Source organism: Mesoplodon densirostris, chromosome 1, assembly GCF_025265405.1.
Source record: "Mesoplodon densirostris isolate mMesDen1 chromosome 1, mMesDen1 primary haplotype, whole genome shotgun sequence".
NCBI lineage: Eukaryota > Metazoa > Chordata > Mammalia > Artiodactyla > Ziphiidae > Mesoplodon > Mesoplodon densirostris.
This window is the reverse complement of record NC_082661.1, coordinates 203,312,594-203,335,628: the sequence shown is the minus strand read 5'-3', so window position 1 is coordinate 203,335,628 and position 23,035 is coordinate 203,312,594. Positions and strand designations below refer to the sequence as shown.

The window sequence follows — 23,035 nt, the reverse complement described above, 5'->3', positions numbered from 1 at the left end:
TGCTGTTGACATGGCAACATTAAATTATTATTGCGTTATTAACTTATTACATTAAGTATCAATACTTTTTTTCCTTCCTCAACACATGGCTTTTTGTGGGGAGGGGCAGAGAGCTCCTCTCTGCTCTAAAGAGTCTGTAAAAAGAGCAGTGGGACTCAGTGTGGCCTGAGGCTAACATTACACGTGACTGTGCCCCAGGCCGGGGCTGGGCGGCACATGTCCTATGCAGCTCACACCGCGACCTTGGGCCACACATGCCTTTGGATGTCTACGGTGGCTTTAGCCAAAGAAGGAGAGTCACATTTAACTTACTGAGGACTTTGCTTGCGGCAGCAACCAGATCATATGTTTTAGAATCTTCGTATATTATTCGGACAAGAAACTGCCCTTCTTCATCTAACTGTGCCTCTCTTCTAGAAAACAAAAACAAGACAGACAGATAAAAGAACAGCTACAATGATCATATAAGAAATGGCTGCGTATCTGGAACAGAATTTACTTTTGGCAAATTTGGTTAAATCAGTGACAGGTACCTCAAAGTCTAGTGATTACAAAGATCGTATTTCACATCCCCCCTCCCCAGATTAAAAATGATACATTTAATTATGTTTTAACAAGATTAACATTTGTATAGCACTCTAATGCTCAATACTATACCTGATATTAAATATAATCATGAAATAACTTTTGGTTAAATTAATGGGCAGCAAATATGTGTTGAGTCCCTCTATGTGCCAGGCACAGTTAGAGGCACTAGGGATACAGCCTTTAGTAGGAGAGAGTACCAACCTCTTGGAACAAATGTATTCTAGGCATAGAACTAAGATGTAACTAAGATACACACACACACACACACACACACACACACAGACATATAATAATGGCAAGTAGTCTGGAGAAAAATAAAGCTGGGCAAGGGGGTAAGGGACTCAAGTACGACAGCCGGAAGCATCACTGAGAAGCTGGCCATGCAGTCAAGTGCGAAGCATCTCTGCAGGGAGCCCTGAGCAGCCTGGGAGCCCCGGCCGGGGGAAGAGTAGGTGAAAGTGCTGGCGGGGGCAGCCCAGGGCCTTGGAGGAGCAGCAGGAGCTTCAGTGAGGGGACGGATCCTGGGGCTGCACTGAGCGTGGATGGAAGGCACATAGGATGGAGCAAGGTCATAGCAAGAATAAAGCAACATCAGAGCAAGGACAAAGAGAGGTCACAGCAAAGTCATAGCAAGGACAGAGCAAAGTCATAGCAAGGACAGAGCAATGTCATAGCAAGGTCAGAGCAAAGACAGAAAGGTCATAGCAAGGACAAAGCAAGGTCACAGCAAGGAGACCAGGTTAGAGGCCACCAGGACATTCAGGCGAGAAAGGCCCGTGACCTGAGTCAGGGTGAAAGCAGGGGAGGGAGGGAAGTGGCCCAGATCCCGGTGTACATGAAGGTTCCACATGGCTCGCTGATGAAATGGACGCAGGACGTGAGAGAAGGGAAGGACACAAGGATGACACTGAAGTTTTGGCTGGAGCAGCTGGAAGGATGCTGTCGCCAGAGGCTGAACTGGGACAGCCGGTTGGCCGTGGACCAAGGGGTAAGGCCCAGAGCTCTGTATTGAACACGTGAAGTTTGAGGTGCCCGGTGGACAGGTAACATCTTCCAACACATCCTCAGCATATTAAGTGCAGTAACTCACAATACACGCAGGATTAGTGACAGGAAATCATAGTTATCAGTTAAATAGTTGTCATGGTTATATATTCATTCTGATGGGATTTAGCTCGTTTCTCTCAAACTAGTGTCTGAACGGGAGGAGAAATCCACTGTTCAAAACACTGCCTGCCCTGGAAGAGCACAGCCGAGGTCCCAGACCCCTTGTCCACGTGAGATGCACAAAAACAGGCGGCTCGGGGAGAACATAACTGGGTGAAGTTTCACCACAGGGATGGGGAGAGCTCCTCATGGCCTGGCGGCCTCCTGCCTTCTCTCCCTCAGGAGTGGGGCTGTCACAGTGGCTGCCCGTGGCTGTGACACCAGTGTCTGCTCCAAATGGTAGCACAGCTTGGGCCCGGGGAGGGTGGACAGTTCTTCAAACACCGCTGGGCTCTTCAGAGCCGTCCATTGACTTGCCTGCAGTTACATGTAGCAGCGCACATGGGGGGAAAGGCATGATTTTGGTGGGCACGAGGACGTGAATCTCAGAGCCCAGGATTTCCTAGTCGAATGAACTTGGACGAGTCACATAAAGCATGTGAGCATTAAAACCCCTCTCTCTTGGGGGACAGAAGGATTGGGAGTTTGGGATTAGCAGATGCAAACTATCATATACGGAATGAATAAACAACAAGGTCCTACTGTAGAGCGCAGGGAACTATATTCAATACCCTGTGATAAACCGTCATGGAAAAGAATATGAAAAAGAATGTATATATGTGTATAACTGAACCTCTTTGCTGTACAGCAGAAATGAACATTGTAAATCAACTATACTTCAATAAAATTTGTTTAAAACCCTCTCTTCTAAAATGGGAGCAATAGTATAACCCACCTTCCACAGCTGTAGTGAGATGAAGAGTGCAAAAGTGTGTTCTAAGCTGCTGAAGCATTTTTATGTATATAACTGATATATATAACTGATGACCGCAGTGCTTGCCATGTCTATATATTCAAAAAAATCAAAGAGCTACATAAGAGCTGTGAAACTCTCCCTTTGGCTGAACATACGCTGCTGTTAAATGAAAGGAACACATCTTCAAAACTTCAAGTCTTTTTAATACCAAAAGTCAGTGAAATATCCCCAAATTATGAAAATAGAATGTAAAAACACTTACTTACCTTTTGATAAATGCTATTGTGTAACTTACACGTTCTAATTTCTAACTGTATAAAATCATAAAGTATATGAAGTGAAAAACTTAAAACAATCCTCCACTATCCTGGGACAACCACCGCTGGTATTATATTCAGGTTCCTTATGCTTGAAAATAATTGCGTATATAACACACACCAGATCATAATGCTTTAAAACCTCCTTTAGTGACTTAACTGTTTGATGGACATCTTTTCATGTCAATAAATATACCTTTCTATACCTTGACTACATAAAATTGCATTGGTTAGGCACACTGAAGTTTTAGTAGATATTAAAGTCCTTTTATTTTTTCATAAGTCCAAACAAAATGTTGTGATGAATATCTTTGTAGCATTATTTATACTTCTACGTAAAAATTCTAGATTTAGAATTAAATTAAATTCTAATTTATTCTAGAATAAATTCCTAGAAAAGAAATTGCTGATTTGCAGGATATGGAGAGTCTAATTTTTCTCATTTTGTCACTAACATTTTAATTATGAAACAGCATTGGCCTACAGATTGGAATTTTGAAGCCTCTGATTTAGGGCATTCTAATAAAATATAAATAAATTTTAATTAAATATATAATAAAGGACAAATTAACTCATGCTCTCACTATGCCCTATTCTTTTTCTTCCAACTGAGATAAATCGAATGACGTAAGTTTTTGTAATGAACTCAGTTTCTCAGAAACAGTCACCAATTCAAAACCGTTAAACAGAATACAAAGTTCTTCTGCACAAAATAGAGAAATGGCCATTTCCCTAGAAATCCCCTAACCATGAGTCAATGCATTCCCTCTTTTCTTTCTTTTGCTTTAATAAAATAAGTGCCCGTATCTTTTAAGCTTTACTTCCTGCAATAATCAAGCCCAACATGCTCCCAGGAGGGAGGCTGAGATATAAATTAAACAGCAGTACATGAAATAATCGTCTTCTCAAAAATCTCACACTGAATTGCAATAAATTATTCAAAGTGCTTAGAATTCCTTATTTACATTTGTCTTAGAAATCTTTGGGAACTCTGGGTCGCCCTTTGGGTCCTTTTCCCCCTGGGGAACGAGTCTTGCCACAAATAACTGAACACCTATTATGCTCCAAGCCCTTTTTGAGCACTTTTAATATATGAATGAACAAAACAGATGAAGATTCCTGCCTTCAAAGAGCTTTACATTTTAGCAGATGGAAACAAACAACAAGCATGTATCATTATATTCATGTATTACCATAGTTATATATTATTATGTTTACATAATATATATGCACATTTTATAATTTATTACGAGGTGATAAATGCTACAAAAGAAAGGAGAGCAGGATAAACGGGTGAGGGGAGGGCAGAGGAGGAGGGGCAGGATGCAAGGTCAAGCAGTGACCACAAGAGGCTTCCTGAAGCTACCTCTCAGCAAAGGGTCCAGAGGCCACACTTTCGTCTGGGACCTCGTCTCTCTGGACCCAACGCACGTCTTTCTGCAGCCCATTCTTCAGATTCTTCCCTTTTCGCGGTAAAAGCTAATTGGAGATATTGCAAACACTTTACTGACAACTGGTCTGCTCAGTTACACTGAACAGGAGAATTTACAGAGCCAAAGCAGCCATAACCAAAAAATTAATTTCTGGCAATATGGCCATTGAAGTCAGTAGACTTTTGAGTGAATGTCTCTCAATTCTCAACACTGCTCTTCTTCTAACTTTGAGGTAAACTTAGGTTCGTTCAGACTCTTTGCTGTCAAATGTTTTGGCCTCCAGAGAGCACAGACGTGAGAACAATAATCTCTCAGTTGTACCTGTTCTTTGAGGGAAGAAAATGTCTTTTCACCAGCTACCTGAAATCCCAGAGGGTGACCCACAAATTAAAGAAAGCTTGGGAAGTAAGCTACTATTCGGATTACATAAACACCGTACATAATTCAGGTAACATCACCTTATACTTCTCTACCCCTCACTTTGTCATCCCATAACTTTCAAGGGTTTTTTTCCTCCTAAAAGCAAAGTAAAGGGTGACTCAAATATACACATACAACATTTCTAACAATATTTGATTTATTTTCTTGATACGTAGAATTCCTTTTGTGCTTAAATTATCCAAATTCAGCCATGCACCTTGACCAAATTTTCTAGACTCATTCATTATTCAGAATATATTTTGGGGCAGCAATTTTGTTTAGAATGTTGCATTACACAAGACAATTATATAATTCCCCGTTATTTAAATGACATGTGGTTTACATGTGAGGAAAACACAGGCTTCTCTGAGAAACATGATTGAAAATTTTCCCCAAAATGAAACACTTTGGACATGTTTTTTTTTTTTTCCCAATAATTTTTAGCTGACAAAAAAGACCATATCAAGCCATAGGCGAACTGGATTAAGATGAATTCCACGCTGTTCATCTATCAAATGGCAACTGATGAGACACTACCATCAAATATCCTGGTGTGTGTGATTACACTCTGTTGTTTCCCACTACGACTGTAACAATCCCCCGGATAAACCCAGACGACTACAGTCTCCCACTGTTTCCAAATAGTGTGACTGGCCGTACTTTGTGTTATCTTTCCCTGTACACTTAATAACTGTGTTTGGGGGTTAAGCATTAGATCTTTCTACTTGGTGCATTACTCCCTGAAAGAGGTCAGCAGACAGTAATAAATATTTAGAGAAGGTTCAGTTTTAAGTTTGCCTAGGTGAGGTGGGGTGAGATGAAAAGGCACTTTCTTTGACCACCACGTAAACCCAGATGGAAAGAAGCTCAAGTGGTTTCATCCCAGGTCACAGTCATCCCTTGCACATGCCGGAGAGGAAGGACCCCACACACACCGCCCTCAGGATGCGCGCGCTCACCTATCACAGGCAGAACCGCGCCACCTGGGGCCGTGCTGGTGGAATAAGAATCTAGGGGGAAGGCCTCCCACATTCAATGTCCCGAACATCTAACTGACAGTAGTCAGTAGCTGAAGACGACAAAGGCGGGGAAACGGCGAGAGCGGAAGAAGCGGGGACGGCGCGGGAAGAGGTTTCCACTCAGCATCCAAACAATTAAACTAAAGTTGCACTTAGTGTGTTGATTAGCTGATAGAATTTATTACTTTGGAGAGCCAAACCCAAACAAATTCCACCTCTCCCAAGAGCTTTAAAAATAAAGTTCTAACTTTCACCTGGAAATAAAACAAGAAATAACTCTATTCTATATATTTGTAGCCATATGTAGTATTTGAAAATTGAGTCTGTATACGTGAAAAAAAGGTTCCCAGTAGCAGTTCATTTCCTACTTACTTTTAGAGATGGCTATTCGTCGGAATTTAAACTGATCATTTATTTACACAAATTACCTTTCTCCAAAAGGGTCGCAGCTATTTTTATTATGGTGAGGTTTGATGGTTTTGTTTTTTTAATCACTGGTGCCTAGCCCAGATGCCTGGATTAGAGCACACACTCTGTGAATGTGTGCATGTTTGAAAAGAAGTGAGTGAATGAATGAAATACATTTCCCTCCACGTGTTTCCAAACTCCCTACCAAAAATCAAACAATCACACGTTACCGGCAGAAGTTCAGAGTTTGTTTTCAAACTTGGGAATTTTTTTATTATTTGAAGTTGTCAGAAATATCCAAGCAGCATTTCTCATAACTCCATACCTAAGGAGATATTCCTTATCTTCAAAATGTGAATGTACAAAACTGAATTCATATTCTGACACTGAGCTCCTGCTATTATACACCTTTCAAGGAAGTTTAGGATACTACAGAGACTGCTGGCTAGTAGGTAAAGAAGCTTCCCAGCGAGGTATGAAAACGGGAATTCTTAGATGGGACGGGCTGAATACAGGAGTCTCAAAATAAGGTCTGGTCTCAGGCAGAAAAGATCAACACATGTCAAACGATCAACCTGACCAACGACAGCTCCCAAGGGTGCTGATCCTGTAAAAACTATTATCCCAGCACATGCTGTATTAAAGACAGTACGCAGATATCGTCGTGATGATAAATCCTAGGATGGTCCATTTTAGTGAGAGGTAAGGACGTTCAAGGCTGGGTTGTGTCCACCTGGTGTTAAAATTAAAACCTCCCACCATAAAACAAGGCAATTACGATGTATGACACCTAAAAATTAAAATTTTACATTCCTTTATTTGGAGTGGCTGTAAAGTATTAACTACCTCTCAATTTTCAACAGCACAATCCGATGATTCCCAAAAAGTCTGAATCCCCAAAGGAGAGGCTAGTTTAGGGGGTTTGGAGGAGAGAGGCCTCCTGCTCGGACCCCCTTCCAGTTGGTGAAGGTCAGTCCTCTCAAGCCAGTGTCTTCACTCATCCAAGCCCTATAAATGGTGACAGTCACGTTCTCACAAGTGACACGGATTTAGGCAAAGTACCACTCTGGATACATAATGGTATTTTTTTTCTGACTGTGTCCAGCTTGCCATGAGACAGCCTCATAAGTAAACGGCCCCAGTTCTGGAAACACAATCACAAACATTTCAAAGGAGCACTCGGCAGCAGCTTCGTCAAACAAATGAGTCCCTCAGCCCTGTGTGTCCTTTACCCTGAACTCGGCTCACGAGCACAGCGGCCCAGAGTGCTTCCAAAACGACGTAAACTGCTCAGAATTTCTGAGGCTCTGATTTTCTTTAGTAGAGGTCCTGTTCCTGAATAAAACCACCTGTAAAAATATAACAGCCACAAGCACCTGGCAAGCGCGTGAAAAGTACAGGAAAACAAAAACAAAGATGGTAGCAGTAACACACATATATGTTGCCCATTTCCATGCTAAATGGTCTTTGGAAAATCAGAAAGGAGAAGCTCGTGAAGTCCTTGTTTGGGGAAAAGCACATAATAGGATCATTACAAGCCTATCTGGGTCCAAATCTCTGCTCTGATGATTAACAAATGAGTGGCTTGAGGCAGGCATTTAAAGTCCTGAAGACTCAGTTCCCTTATTTATGAAAGAAGAATAATGAACACATCTATCTTCTATGGTGGATGTGAGGACTAGGTGAGTTAACAAGTACAAAGCTTTCAGGACCACTACCGCGGAACCTATGGTAAGTGTCCAACATGTATGAGCTGTTACGTTCAGCACTGAAGGTCCTGGTGAGCATTCTCATCTGGTTTTTAAATTTAATTTCAGCATCACAAACGTCTACTTACAGTCTATGATACTGACCTTAAACAGCACCTTTGAGACACTTGCTAAAGGACTCAATCTTGCCCTGAATCCAACCCAGTAAGTGTCTTGGGGTTTATGAAATTGGTAATCCAACAGCAGTGTTCTTAATCCTTTTATTATATCCACGTGTGAATGCTGACCCTCCCAAAAAGAGACGTTATAATTTACTGATACATCTTCTGCCTTTGTTAATATCAGAAATGCCCATATCAACGGAGCTTATATTTTATTAAATAGTAGTTGAAGATGTCACCGTTCTGACATAATAAATCCCGGTTACAGAAAAAAAAAATTAAGTGTGATGAATATACACGTGCTCTATTCTCTGGAAATTAAAAAATGAAAGATAATTCATATACATATTATAGATAGATAGATACAGAGAGAAAGAAGGCTTCTGCTAGTTATAGATGCTAGACTTTAGTGAGATAAGACAGCTGTTCATCAAATAATACTACAAATAAGTTATTATAAACTTGTGCATGTGCTATGAAGGAAAAGAAAAGTACAGCTGTGGAGGTGAAAGAAGTCTTCCCTTAAGAAGTAAGATTTGTCTTGCCATCTCAAAGCTGGAAAGTATTTCCATTTGCAGGACGGAGTGGGGCGTGCGGAGAGAAACCCTACTGAGCACAGGTGTCCTCCCTCTTGGACGGGAAAGGCCAGCCTGGCTGAGGAACTGACCCCCGGCCCATGAGGGTGCTGAGAGTGAGCGGGCCGTGTGGACTGAAAGGTCCCACATTTGGGTGATCTGAAGACTGACCACAAAGACTTTCAATAGAGGAACAAATCATTCTGCAATTTACGAGCATATCTAATCCATACATCATACACCTTAAACTTACACAATGTTATGGGCCAATTACATCTCAATAAAGCTGGAAAAAAACTGAGGTAGAAAAGGCCTTTCTTATTTCAAATGGGTATTGTGGCACTCGTGAAATTAGAGAGGAAAGGACTTTGGAAATTTTAAACAGCTTTATAATAAAACGTACTGTTAATATTTTAAAACCTACTTGAGCAAGAACATAGGAAGGTATAGAAATTTAATTATATCGCCTCAGGAATAGGAAAATCTGATTAAAACGTGGCAAAATGTGGCCCACTATTTGGTTTTAATTTGTTTTGACAAAATGAATATTAAGAGCATATGGAAGCAACCTAAGTGTCCATTAACAGAAGAACGGATAAAGAAGATATGGTAGATATACACAATGGAATATTACTCAGCCATGAAAAAGAATGGAATAATGCCATTTGCAACAACATGGATGGACTTGGAGGGTATTATGCTTAGTGAAATAATTCACTACAGAAAATGAAAGACAAATACTGTATGTTATCACTTATATATGGGATCTAAAAAAATGAAACAAACTAATTAATGATTCTTAAAAAGAGCATATGCTGCATCTTCAAATAACAGCACGCTTAGAGGGATGTGGCATGTGGATTCAACGGATTACTCTTATGTAGGCGGAGCTGGGGAAGGGACGAGCTGAAAAACTCTGGCTCTAGAGTGAAAATCGTTAACAGCTACCATTTATTAAAGTTATTTATCGAGAACTGTGTTGAGCACTTTACAGGCATCATTCAACATATGACAACCCTATGAAGTAGTTATTATCTGTTTCCTTATAGCGTTGAGTCTTGGAGAGTTTAGGCAACTGGGAAAGTCGCATAACTAGCTTACAGCCACACATTTGCTTATATGAACTATAATGATTAATTCGTGATTAGCAAATTCAAGTAGATGCATTAATTTCAAAACTGGAAGATCAGAATATGCTATCCAACAGCCAAATGCTTCCATGTTTGAGTTACAGGCAGAAAAATCAAGATATAATAAGATTAGAAATATCCTGATATCTCTAGACTCTATTTGAAAGCAAGGATTATGTCAAACATTTTTCCATCCTCAATGCCCGAACACTAGACTGTGCTCCTTAAAAATAAGCTTAACTAGAGAATGAAAGCAGGTCTGAGTCACTGAATGAAGAAGTACGCTGCCCTGCTATAGATAAATCTCACAACACATACCAAACATGTCTGAGTTCTTTACACAGGGAAGTAATCATCTTCCTGGCGGCCTTCTAAAGGAACATACTCCAATATTTATCAACTAACAGTGTCATTACTTCACTTCCAAATCACATACCAAGATTTTGGACCCAGTAATTTGATGCAACGTTAGCGCAGCCAGGGCCGATGGCAGGGTGACAGACATGGTCATTAAATCAAGTATTTAGGTGCTTTTCTAATATGTATATCCTGACTTGATGTTTTTCCTGAAATGGCGATTGATATTTCTCATCCCTTAGGACCCACGGCTTCCAGAAAGGGCCATCTCAAAACTGAAAGGACGCCAACAAAACAAGATCTGAGGTAGATTCAGAGGTCTCTTTGACTTTTTTTACATATATTTATGATCTAGATCAGAGGGGCAAACTACAGTCTCTGGGTCAAATCTCAGCCAACACTGATTTCTGCTCTTTGGGGATCTAAGAATGGCTTTTACATTTTTAAAGTGGTTACACTTCAATGGTTATACAGGTACGCATAATATCATCACTATTGACTCGTGGCCTGCAGCACCTAAAATATTTACTATTCTGCCCTTTAAGGGAAAGTTTGCTGACCCTCAGTCTTGACAATTTTTCATTTTCTTACAAAGAGGAATTTAAAACTGTTGTGAAATGGTTATATTGTTGGTAATAGTGTAAGTGGATACGGAGTTTACAATGAAGCATTTCTGGCTCTAACCCACTTAGAATTTTCTGTCTGGAATCTGTTACTTAGGATTTTACTTGTCCTTAAATGTCTGGCATACATTCTGAAGAAGGATGGATGGCCACTTCCCCCTAAACCAAAAAAGTATTATATGAAATTTTATAAACATCAATTTAGACAGTTTCTCACAGAGCAAAAAGGAAGCTAGAGGAGTCTGGAATTTACTGAGACAAAAAAGTTTTTTTCATATATTCAGTTTCCATAAAAAGGTAAACCTGAAAGTATCTTGGACCAGTGACTGCAGCAACCCTCCCTGGAGCAGACGGTGAGGCCAGAGGAGGACTCAGAATCTCCCAGGGAGCATTTTAAACTTAAACCCTGCCAACCTCTCCTGTCCTGCCCCCAGGCAGTGAGAATCTCTGTGGATCTAAGTAAATACTCTTCCAGGGAGCACAGAGGGATCCCTCAGGGGTCCTGACAGTGAGCTGTTCTAAGGTCCTCCATGCAGAAAGCTCAGCAAGGTTCTCTCGTCCAGATACTAAACCATATCCAAGACAAGATGGGCTCCACCAAGAGGGATGCTGAGACAAGAGAGAATCAAACTTAACACCTGGATTGCCAACACTAGTATAACTAATAGCATTTCTCTTGCAGGGGCACACAATCCTTGAGGTCATTCTGTAGGAAAAAGATACATATGATTTGCTTCACTGTACCAGAAAAAAAAATGTTTTGTATGATTTAAATTATTAGCACTTAAACAGATGAAGGATACTGCTTGATGCTACTTAAAAATAAATTCATGAGTTAGACGATATTGATGTTTAATTAAAAATTAATACTTTTTTTAAAGGAAAATGAAACAACATTCTTAACGTGATTTGGTAGAGTTAAGTTCTCACATCGAGGGGATTTGTAAATTTTTAGATATTTTTGACCTTCTCTGTGGAAAATACGGCCAACATAAACAAATCATTCGATACTTTAATGTTTAAATTTCCGACACATTTCCCTATGAGGTATTATTTTTCATTTCTGTATTTGACAGTGATTGAAACTGATAATGGGTAAGACACACGTTCTAAGCCAATAAACATACATAAGACTGTTTCACCACAACAGCCATCCTGTGCTCTCAAAATTCTAAACATATTCATTGCCATCGCACATCCACCAGGAAATTTGGGGATTTCTAGCTTACGGATGAGACATTACCACGTGGGAGATACATATGGTGTTTTCATACATTCACAGAGAAAGCGGCTTAAAAACAATCCTACACTGAGGTTACACTGTTTAACATCTTACTCTTGATGCCTGCCTTCTCTATAACTCTGTCTACCAAGAAACATAAAAATTATGAAGGTATTAATAAGGTGGATAGAAAGTTCAAATCCCAAAGTAAGCTTTAGTGCCTAGATTCTCATTTGATTGAACCACGTAACTCTCAAATCCCCACTTCTCTTTATAGTAAGTAGATGTGCTCCGTGGGCAACATAAATGGCTTATGGAACCTGAAACAATGCTCAAGGGTACAGACCCGAGGGGAGGAAAAGTTGCATTCTACTGCTTAATATTTAATCCTGGGCATTTCCACGGGAACAGATCTGTAGAAGAAATCACTATCGCGGAACTGCGTGATAGAGCCTGTTGGCATTCACTGCCACTAACTGTAATACATTTAGGAGCAAACAGCATAAAGCATCACCTGCTTGACGTAACAGAAGGAAATCCGTGAGCACAGGCAATGAGAGTGAATAACAGCAAGGTGTTCTCTGCCCACCGGGGAAAACACCCTCTCTCCCTCTGGTTGCCTGTGGCAGTCGCACTGCTGTCCCAGGCTGCAAATCCAGATAGTACTGGGTGTCGGTGTGGCGACTTGGCTGCGGTCATCCATACACGTTACACGCAAATTTCACCAGAGTGAGAGGAAGAAAAGGAGAGAGCGCTGCTGGACTGCAACGCTCAGGGGTCCACAGGGACGATGCCCCGGTCGCTGCAGCAGGTCTAAACTCCCAGTGGCTGCGGTATTTCCGCGCACGTGCAGAGCACTGGGCTCACAGCTCTGGACAGAAACTAGGGTGCCCTCCTACCGCGGACAGCCTTCACCACAGCAGAAACCAGACGTAAAAGACGGGGGGGACAGAAGGGGCGGGGGGCGGGAGAGGTGTCCCTTCGTTTCAGGGGGAAAAACGCGCTCCGCTCACAGCTGCTCAGAAGGGAGTGTCCGCATCCCGGAAGGGCGTCCCTGCCGCGCGTGCCTGCAAGGTGTGCAAAGGGCCCGCGAGACGGTCTCGGTCCGCTTGCGAGGCCCCGCCGTCCCCCGGGCCCCTCCGCGTGGGAGCCGCCGGGGCGGGGGCAGCGCATTCCCACGCCCGCCCGGGCGGAGGCCGCGCGACCCCGGGCTCCTTCCCGCCCGCCCCTCCCGGCCGGCTCCGAGCGTGGGAGCGCGGCGGCCCCGGGCAGGAAGCGGGGCGGCGGGCGCGCACTTACTTGATGTCCTCCCACACCTCCGGGCCGTAGTTGCGGATCACCAGCAGCTCCAGCGCGTGATTCACGAACCCGTACTGCGGGGCCAGGGAGAGCCGAGCGTCAGGGACCGGCTGCGGGGCAAGGCGCCTGGGGGCCCGGCGGCCGCCGCCGCACCCACGCCCGCTACCCCGCCCCCAGCTTCTGCCTCCTCCGCGGCCGCTCGGCCGGGGGGCGCGGGAGCGGGGGAGAGGCGGCCCTGGCGCCGGCCGCGCGCAGAGCCCTTCGGTCACCGTGCTCCCCACCCCCAGGCCGCCGAGACGGGCTGGGCCTCCGGAGGGGACGCGAGCCCGCCCCCTCCCCGGCCGCCGGCCGCCTGAGACGGGCGCCCCGCGCCTCGGCCGAGCGCCCCCTGCCAGAGCTCCGGAGGCCGCGCGCGGTGCGGACTCCGGGAAGCCGGGCACCGGCCGCCCCCGCCGCGACCCCGGCCGTTCCGGTCTGCCGGCTCCGGACGCCAGCGAGCCGCCAGGCTGCCCCGGGCCCCCGCGCGTCCGCGGCGCTCGGCCGGTCCCCTCGGCGGCCAGGCCCCACCGGCCGGCGGGACGCGCAGCCCGGCGCCGAGAGCACTCACCATGATGTCCGCGCCCGCTCGGCCGAGCGACCCAGGCGGCGGCGCCCGGCCCGGCGCGCCCCGATGCCCCCCCGCGTAGCGCCCGCGCGCCGAGCCCCCGGCTGCCACCGCCCCCCGCCTCCCGACCAATCCGCGGCCGCGCAGCGCAGGGAATTCGGTGGCTGCGGTGCTGCCCCGCCCGCTGACGAGCTTTCGTTTGAGGCCGCGGCAGGGACGGCGGAACAGCCGCAGCGGCTTCGCGCACCAATTCTGGGGCGGGGAGATGCAGCTGCTGCGTCCTCCCATCAAACGTATTCTTATGCAGAGGTCTGCCCCGGGGGGGAGCACTGACTAATAAGGAGGGGTGTGTGTGGGTGTGGGTGTGTGCGTGTGCGTGTGTGTGCAGACTAAGGAGGGTGTGCGAGTGCGTGTGCGTGTGCAGACTGAGGGGTGTGTGTGTGCGTGTGCGTGCGTGTGTGTGGGCAGACTAAAGAGGGTGTGCGTGTGCAGACTGAGGGGTGTGTGTGTGCGTGTGCGTGCGTGTGTGTGGGCAGACTAAAGAGGGTGTGCGTGTGCAGACTAAGGGTGTGTGTGTGTGCAGACCAAGGAGGGTGTGTGTGTGTGTGTGTGTGTGTGTGTCTATCTTGTAACGCACACGCCTTGAAAGGAATACGCCCTCGTGGTCAGCATCCTCCTGTTTAGTGTAGTGCTGCAGATAAACATTTCCTCTGTGGCTTGTTCCCTCAACATCGTTTATGGCAAACTGAAAGCTCGTAAGACTGCGCTCATCACGTTCCAATTTTCGTCAATGAGACTAGTTGAGAGAGCTAAAATTTTCAGTAACATAGTTTGGATGAGCATCGTGTCAACCAGATCTACCCGTTACTCAACTGCGCTGCCAAGTCCAGGGGGCGCTGGACTCCATCCGGGTGGGACACCTGACCCCGCACCACAGCCAGGAGCCACGACTCCAGGGAGTCCGCAGCTGGCCACAATTTGGATTCTGTTGCTCTTTCTCCGAGGGAACTGCTGAACTGGAAAAGTCCGGGTACCAAACAAGCAGACTTTTAATTAATCTACTTCCGGTCTCCGTTCTACCAGGCACTTAGGTTAGTTACTGCCCCGAGCTCCACCGCGGGGAGAAGATGACCGAGCAGGAACTGTCTGCTGGTTAACACTCTGTGCCCGAGGTGCATGGACACGGTTGACTTGTGTTAGGTCAAGAGTGAGGAAGGAAATACAAGCCGTGCTTCCAGGCACCAGCCTCAGTGGAGCCAAGAAGCCAGGATGAGATTCTATGATGAGAATAGAGAAAAATGTCAAAGCAATAAAAATTGTACTGGCTTCTGTACCCAGAGACGGATGTTGAAACGTAATTGATACAGAAATGCTATATAGCAGACAAATAAGACAACAACCTATAAAAGTACTAATTTCTATCACTAATGGTGGATTTTTTAATAAGTTAGAGGCTTTCATACCTTATATAATTATTAAAATATTAAACTGTTATTTAATATTAACTACAAATTTTTAACCATTAAAATAGCCCATTACTCTATGCAATCATAAAAAAGCTAGATACATAATGATACAGAAAGATGCATTGTTGAATAAACACATGGCACATGTATGTAATCACCTTCATTTTTTTATATATAAAATCATTGTATAGAGTAAGGTGCTATTTGGATAATAAGAACACACACATTACTATAAACATAACCTTCTGGGAAGATGCCTAGGAAAGCTTTGAGGTGACTATTGTCTGTAATTAGAACCAGTGGCTGGAACCAAGATTTTTACTTTTTGTATCATGACCTTCTGTACCTTTTTATTTTTTTCTATGCAGATATAATATTTTATTTAAAAAAATTTTTGGAGTATAGTTGATTTACAGTGTTTTGTTAGTTTCAGGTGTACAGCAAAGGGAATCAGTTATACATATACATATATCCACTCTTTTTTAGATTCTTTTCCCATACAGGCCATTACAGGGTATTGAGTAGAGCTCCCTGTGCTATACAGTAGGTTCTTATTAGTTATCTGTTTTATATATAGTAGTGTGTATATGTCAATCCCAATCTCCCAATTTATCCCTCCCCTTCCCTTACCCCCGGTACCCATAAGTTTATTTTCTACGTCTGTAACTCTCTTTATGTTTCGTAGATAAGTTCATTAGTACCCTTTTTTTATATTCCACATATAAGCGATATCATATGGTATTTGTCTTTCTCTGTCTGACTTACTTCACTCAGTATGACAATCTCTAGGTCCATCCATGTTGCTGCAAATGGCATTATTTCATTCTTTTTTACAGCTGAGTAATATTCCATTGTATATATGTACCACATCTTCTTTATCCATTCCTCTGCTGATGGACATTTAGGTTGCTTCCATGTCCTGGCTATGGTCAATAGTGCTGCAGTGAACATTGTGGTGCATGTGTTTTTTTGAATTATGAGAAAAGACAGTCTCTTCAATAGTGGTGCTGGGAAAACTGGACAGCTAATGTAAAAGAATGAAATTAGAACACTCCCTAACACCATACACAAAAGTAAACCCAAAATGGATTAACGACCTAAATATAAGGCTAGATACTGTAAAACTCTTGAGGAAAACATAGGCAGAACACTCTCTGACATAAATTGCAGCAACATCTTTTTTGATCCACCTCCTAGAGTAATGAAAATTAAAGCAAAAATAACAAATGAGACCCAATTAAACTTAAAAAGCTTTTGCAGAGAAAAGAAACCATAAACAAAATGAAAAGACAACCCTCAGAATTGGAGAAAATATTTGCAAACATAGCAACCGACAAGGGATTAATCTCCAAAATATACAAACAGCTCATGCAGCTCAGTATCAGAAAAACAAACAGCCCCATCAAAAAACGGGTGGAAGATCTAAATAGACATTTCTCCAAAGAAGACATACAGATGGACAACAGGCCCATGAAAAGATGCTCAACATCACTAATTATTAGAGAAATGCAAATCAAAACTACAATGAGGTATCACCTTACACCAGTCAGAATAGCCATCATCAAAGTATGCAGATGCAATATTTTTGTAACGTGTTAAAAAGACCTGTTGTTATATCTCAACCTGTCTTCCTCTGAACAACAGTTGTGTTGTGTCTCAGTCCAGAGCGTGCTGCAGTGTCCTGCACCTTAGACTCTGCAAGTAAAAGGGAGAGAACATTGCTCTGTCGTGGTGGAAAATGAGGAAAGTCCACCTGGAGAAAGATGGGAGAGGAAGTGAGGGATGAGCATCCCTGCCAACTGTTTTCCCTCTCTGAAGTTCACACTTCCGCCCACATGGCCCTTTTTGTCCAACAACCATTTGCATTTGTCAGTATATTATACTGTTTGCATTTCTAATTATCTCATAGTCACCTGAGTGTAAAGGAAACTTTGCCGATGTTCCTTTGGCCCACAGATACTACAGAGGATGTGACATTTAGGGAGAGAAGGGACCCTGCCAGCCATGAGAGACCCAAAGCAGATCGCTAGGCTTCTGCCAGCGCCCTACCCCCTGTCGCCACGGCTGCCATAGGAGCGGAGCAACCAGGTCACAAGTAGATTGTGCTGTGTTCTCGGAAACAATTTGTTACTGGGCTCCCTTCTGGACGGCCAAACTGAGGAGAACCAGCTACAGAGGAAAAGGAGGTGCTTGGGGAACAGCTTAGCCTGCCCGCCCCATCCCCCGGAGTCAACGCAAACTACTTGAAGATCAGTCTAATGCATGAAAAATAAATAAGTAAAAAGGCAATATGTGGCTTTCCAAAATGTCAGCTGAAATGACACATTTTCAGCGAATAAAAATAAATGCGTTGGGTAAGTTAAACATTAAGAGTATTGTAAGCATTGTTCTCAAGGCTTTTCCAGTGATGGGAAGATAACAAACCTTAGGTTGGGGATAAAGAGGAAAACTTCCGGGGCTGTTTTTGGGTCTGTGCGTTGTTTTTCAATGGTTTGGTGTTTTGCCAGATTTTTTCCTACCAGGGTATTAGGGCTTCTCTTTTTGGATCATGTCGTAGAGCATCGTGTGCTTTAATTTCAACAATTCCTTATACAATGTTTTGCTTGATATTCATATGCTTCTTTCATCTGTATGGCTCAGAGCCTGATTATTTTTTTTCCTCCGTGAAGCTTCTGCTGCTTAGTGCTGGGTAAGCACAGAGTAATCACCCCTCCTGTGATTTTCACTAATAAAGCCACTTCAGTACTTACAGCAGAGAATTCAGAATGCTTATGAGTAAAGAGAAAATTAAGTTCTGGATGACATGTTATGTGATGGGGTTCTGGACCAACGGAAAAAAGGAGATTCAATAATTCAGATTCCTAAAGAGGTGATGTTCAGATTGCCTTTTAATTTGCAAATTAACTGTAAGTTTAGTCACATGAAAATGGTATTATTGAATATTAAAAGAAGCACTTTCTGAAGTTACTCTTCTGTACCAAATTCCTTTCAATGTTTATCGTGCTATCAGAATTTATAAACAAACAAAAAATGCAGTCACACACATATACATATATACAAGTATATATATATATATATATATATATATATACATGGATATATATATACACATAAAATGCTCAAACTCTGTAAATAAATGGAAAGAGATTTAAAGAGAATTTAAAATGATGCTTCATATTGATGTTGTAATAATTAGAAGCTTAAAGGTAAGTCAACTCGTCACCTATATTTATACTGAAATATACGTAATTAAATAAAATATATTTTATTTCTGAGAAAAGCTTATGAAAACCAGATTCAGCTCTCATATGCTTCTGCAGTCAAATTGATTAAAATAAAACTCACTGAGCTTACCTTGGCCACAGTCCATACTTACAGACTTTTTAAAATAAAAATAGATCTACCACGAACATGTCAAAGATTCATCTACTTTGAGCTCGGAAAGTTATTTTAAAGGCCATTTAGTAAAAACCTTCTTTCTCTATATCGGGAAAGCTCTATGCACTTCGCTTTGTCAGGGAACAATGAAAATTTTAAATGTCAGCCATTTATTTAAGAAGTAATAATTAGTAAAGTAATGAATTATTGTCCTCAGAAGCCCTGGAGGATTTTAAGATTCCCATGAAGCCAGAGCTAAATATACTTTCCTCTTTTCTCATCCACTAGTGGTTGGAATCTAGCACTTAAGTTCTGTGTGTCTTTTTCAAAAGAGTCCACAGCATTAAGAAGCCTCTAGATACTGCATTAAACTTTCTAGTCTGTGTTCAGTTACAACTGAGCATTACTGATACAAAAGGAAATAGGGGAGAATGAGAGCCACAAATTCAACTGTTTGAATACCTTACTTTTTATCTTTTCTTAATTGAAAAAGAAAAGAACAGTCAGCTATGGGGACAAAATATAGTGTAGTAGTTAATTGCACAGATTCTTTAGTCAGACTGCTTGTTTTTCACCATTTAGTAGAGGACTGACACTGAACAAGTCACTTTATTTTTTGAACCACCGTTTTCTCTCTTATCAAATGGGGAAAGTAACAGATCAATACACTCCAGTGTTGAGAAGATTAAAAATATTACCCGCCTCACAGGTTTATTGTGAACAGCAAATGGCTTAATGCAAGTGTGATTCCTGAGCAGTGAAAGGCAGGTCTGAAGTACTCAGAAGCTGTTTGCTGGCAGTGCTTTTGACATTGGCTGTTGCTGATATTGCTCTTTCTAGAGTCAACCACTACTGTGGCGAAACTCAAAGTGTCCACCTTATAGAAATGTGATGTGTCCCCTGGCACCAGATGCGCAGTGAAAAGAGCTGACACCTGGTAGTTTGAGGATCTGGATCAGCCCTGCTGGTTTCCTGCTTGGTGAGTTAGCGGGGTCTGCAATCCCCTGTTTTATAACCATGACCAAAGTGCCTGGCCCACTTTCCTCGGCTAAGGTGCCAGGGGGATCAAAGGAGACCTGTGTGAAAGTGTCTCACAAACTGTAAAGAGCTGCCCACTCTGTCCCTTACTGACTGGGGTTCGTAAGTGGGTGAGCCAAGGACTCATGTCGGAAGTGGTGGGTGACAAGGGACAATCTGACGATCTCTCAGCTGCGTCTACCTTTCACCTCCTGAATTGTCCTTTTCTCTTGTGTTAAAAATTAGATCCAAAGCTAACTAAAAGATACAATAATATTATGAATTTTCTAACAAACATCAGTTAAAAATAGTGAAGAGGAAGCAAATTATCCATTAATCCATTCATACAGAGCACGAGCTTTTTTTCCGGAATGGGTGCTTTATTAGCAATGTAAAAAATTGAAACTTATCCTCTGCTGACGTGATAAAAATCTTCCTCAATTTCAATGACATTTGAAGCAAAATAACTGCGTTGAATGTACCCATTAGTATGTTTATCAAACATATGTATTTATTATAATGGCATTTAGAATGTATTTTGCCAGATCTTCCTTCACATGACAAAGAACATCAAACCTAAAAATGGGCAGAGACCTAAATAGACATTTCTCCAAAGAAGATATACAGATTGCCAACAAACACATGAAAGGATGCTCAACATCACTAATCATTAGAGAAATGCAAATCAAAACTACAATGAGGTATCATCTCACACCAGTCAGAATGGCCATCATCAAAAAATCTACAAACAATAAATGCTGGAGAGAGTGTGGAGAAAAGGGAACCCTCTTGCACAGTTGGTTGGAATGTAAATTGATACAGCCACTATGGAGAACAGTATGGAGGTTCCTTAAAAAACTACAAATAGAACTACCATATGACCCAGCAATCCCACTACTAGGCATATACCCTGAGAAAACCATAATTCAAAAAGAGACGTGTACCAAAATGTTCATTGCAGCTCTATTCACAATAGCCCGGAGTTGGAAACAACCTAAGTGTCCATCATCGGATGAATGGATAAAGAAGGTGTGGCACATATATACAATGGAATATTACTCAGCCATAAAAAGAAATGAAACTAAGCTATTTGTAATGAGGTGGATAGCCCTAGAGTCTGTCATACAGAGTGAAGTAAGTCAGAAGGAGAAAGACAAATACTGTATGCTAACACATATATATGGAATTTAAAAAAATGTCATGAAGAACCTAGGGGTAAAGCAGGAATAAAGACACAGACTTACTTGAGAATGGACTTGAGGATATGAGGAGGGGGAAGGATAAGCTGTGACAAAGCAAGAGAGAGACATGGACATATATACAGTACCAAACGTAAGGTAGGTAGATAGTGGGAAGCAGCCGCAGAGCACAGGGAGATCAACTCGGTGCTTTGTGACCGCCTGGAGGGGTGGGATGGGGAGGGTGGGAGGGAGGGAGATGCATGAGGGAAGGGATGTGGGAACAGATGTATATGTATGACTTATTCACTTTGTTATAAAGCAGAAACTAATAAAAAATAAAAATAAAAATAAAAAATAACTACAATGAGGTATCATCTCACACCAGTCAGAATGGCCATCATCAAAAAATCTACAAACAATATGCTGGAGAGAGTGTGGAGAAAAGGGAACCCTCTTGCACAGTTGGTTGGAATGTAAATTGATACAGCCACTATGGAGAACAGTATGGAGGTTCATTAAAAAACTAAAAATAGAACTACCATACGACCCAGCAATCCCACTCCTGGGCATATACCCTGAGAAAACCATAATTCAAAAAGAGTCATGTACCAAAATGTTCATTGCAGCTCTATTTACAATAGCCAGGACATGGAAGCAACCTAAGTATCCATCGACAGATGAATGGATGAAGAAGATGTGGCACATATATACAATGGAATATTACTCAGCCATAAAAAGAAATGAAATTGAGTTATTTATAGTGAGGTGGATGGACCTAGAGTCTGTCATACAGAGTGAAGTAAGTCAGAAAGAGAAAAACAAATACCGTATGCTAACCCGTATACATGGAATCTAAGAAAAAAAGGAAAATGGTTCTGAAGAACCTAGGGGCAGGACAGGAATAAAGACGTAGACCTAAAGAATGGACTTGAGGACACGGGGAGGGGGAAGGGTAAGCTGGGGCGAAGTGAGAGAGTGGCATGGACATATATACACTCCCAAATGTAAAATAGATAGCTAGTGGGAAGCAGCCGCGTAGCACAGGGAGATCAGCTCGGTGCTTTGTGACCACCTAGAGGGGTGGGAGAGAGAGGGTGGGAGGGAGACGCAAGAGGGAGGAGATATGGGTATATATGTATACATATAGCTGATTCACTTTGTTATACAGCAGAAACTAACACACCATTGTAAAGCAATTATACTCCAATAAAGATGTTAAAAAAAAAAAAAGGAGCATTGATATGGAGAGAGTACCCAGGATTTTCTGAGCAGGTCCAGTGTCATCACAAAAGTCCGTATAATAGAGAGTAAGGAGTGTCAAAGCCAGGGAGGATGTGATGGTAGAAGCCGAGGTCAGAGGTGTGGATGGCAGTGGAAGGTCTCCCACTTGTTGCACATGTCCTGTCACTATATGCATCTGTCTCTTTTCCCCTGTTGGCTGTGCTGTGATTCAGACGTACATCTCAGTGATGTACCTTATATATGGTGTAGGGCACCCACCCTGGAATGGATAGCCACAGCCTTCTCTGAAAGAAGGATGTTTCCCCAGGATTAATTGTCATGGAATGTGGTCTCTCCATCAGTCAGAGTTCTGTATTGCAAGCAACAGAATCTTTGGCTGACTTAAATGTAAAAGAAACTTAGGAATAATGAGAATCATGAGGAAGATTACGAAAATAGTGGGGAAAACGTAAATTATGTGTAATTCTACTCATTTCCTCCTTGAAAGGTGACCCCAAAGAGTCAGTTGTGTTGCATGTATTACATAAGTATGTGGATTGCGGGGGTGTGTGACTTTTTTACAAGGATATAGCGTTATTTAACAGTTTTTGGTTTGGGGAGTTCTTTGTGCTGGTAGGTGTATTACAGGGTCTAAAGTATTTTCCTGCCTGTCTTTTCACCATCAAAATCCTTGGTCTGTTTCCAAACACTTTTTTTTTTTTTAAATCACATTTGAACATCAGGAATATGTAATGGGAGATGGCTCATCCGGAGAGTTGAGAATGTGATTTGAGAAAGAGCCAGCAGTGAAGCTCGAAGGCTGGGAAAAGAGTGGGGGAGCAGCAGATGAAACTCTTCATCTTGGGGGCAGAGAAAAAACCCAGAGGAAATGAGTCACGTTTCAGGGATGAGCTTGGGAATACAAACCAAAAACTGATTTATCA

At 42.6% G+C, this 23,035-nt stretch overlaps 1 protein-coding gene across 2 annotated transcripts in view; it reads right to left on the bottom strand.

Moving 5' to 3' along the window:
* The window catches only part of GUCY1B1 (guanylate cyclase 1 soluble subunit beta 1), a 47,113-nt gene extending 33,177 nt beyond the window's left edge, over positions 1 to 13,936 (bottom strand). For both annotated transcript variants that reach the window (XM_060114526.1, XM_060114532.1), the window contains exons 1-3: positions 13,832 to 13,936; positions 13,225 to 13,298; positions 313 to 413 (exon numbers count right to left, since the gene is read on the bottom strand). In XM_060114526.1, coding sequence (XP_059970509.1) covers positions 313 to 413; positions 13,225 to 13,298; positions 13,832 to 13,834 — 178 coding nt within the window. In that variant the 5' untranslated portion in view covers positions 13,835 to 13,936. The remainder of the gene's footprint in view (positions 1 to 312; positions 414 to 13,224; positions 13,299 to 13,831) is intronic.
* Positions 13,937 to 23,035: the final 9,099 nt, after the last annotated feature.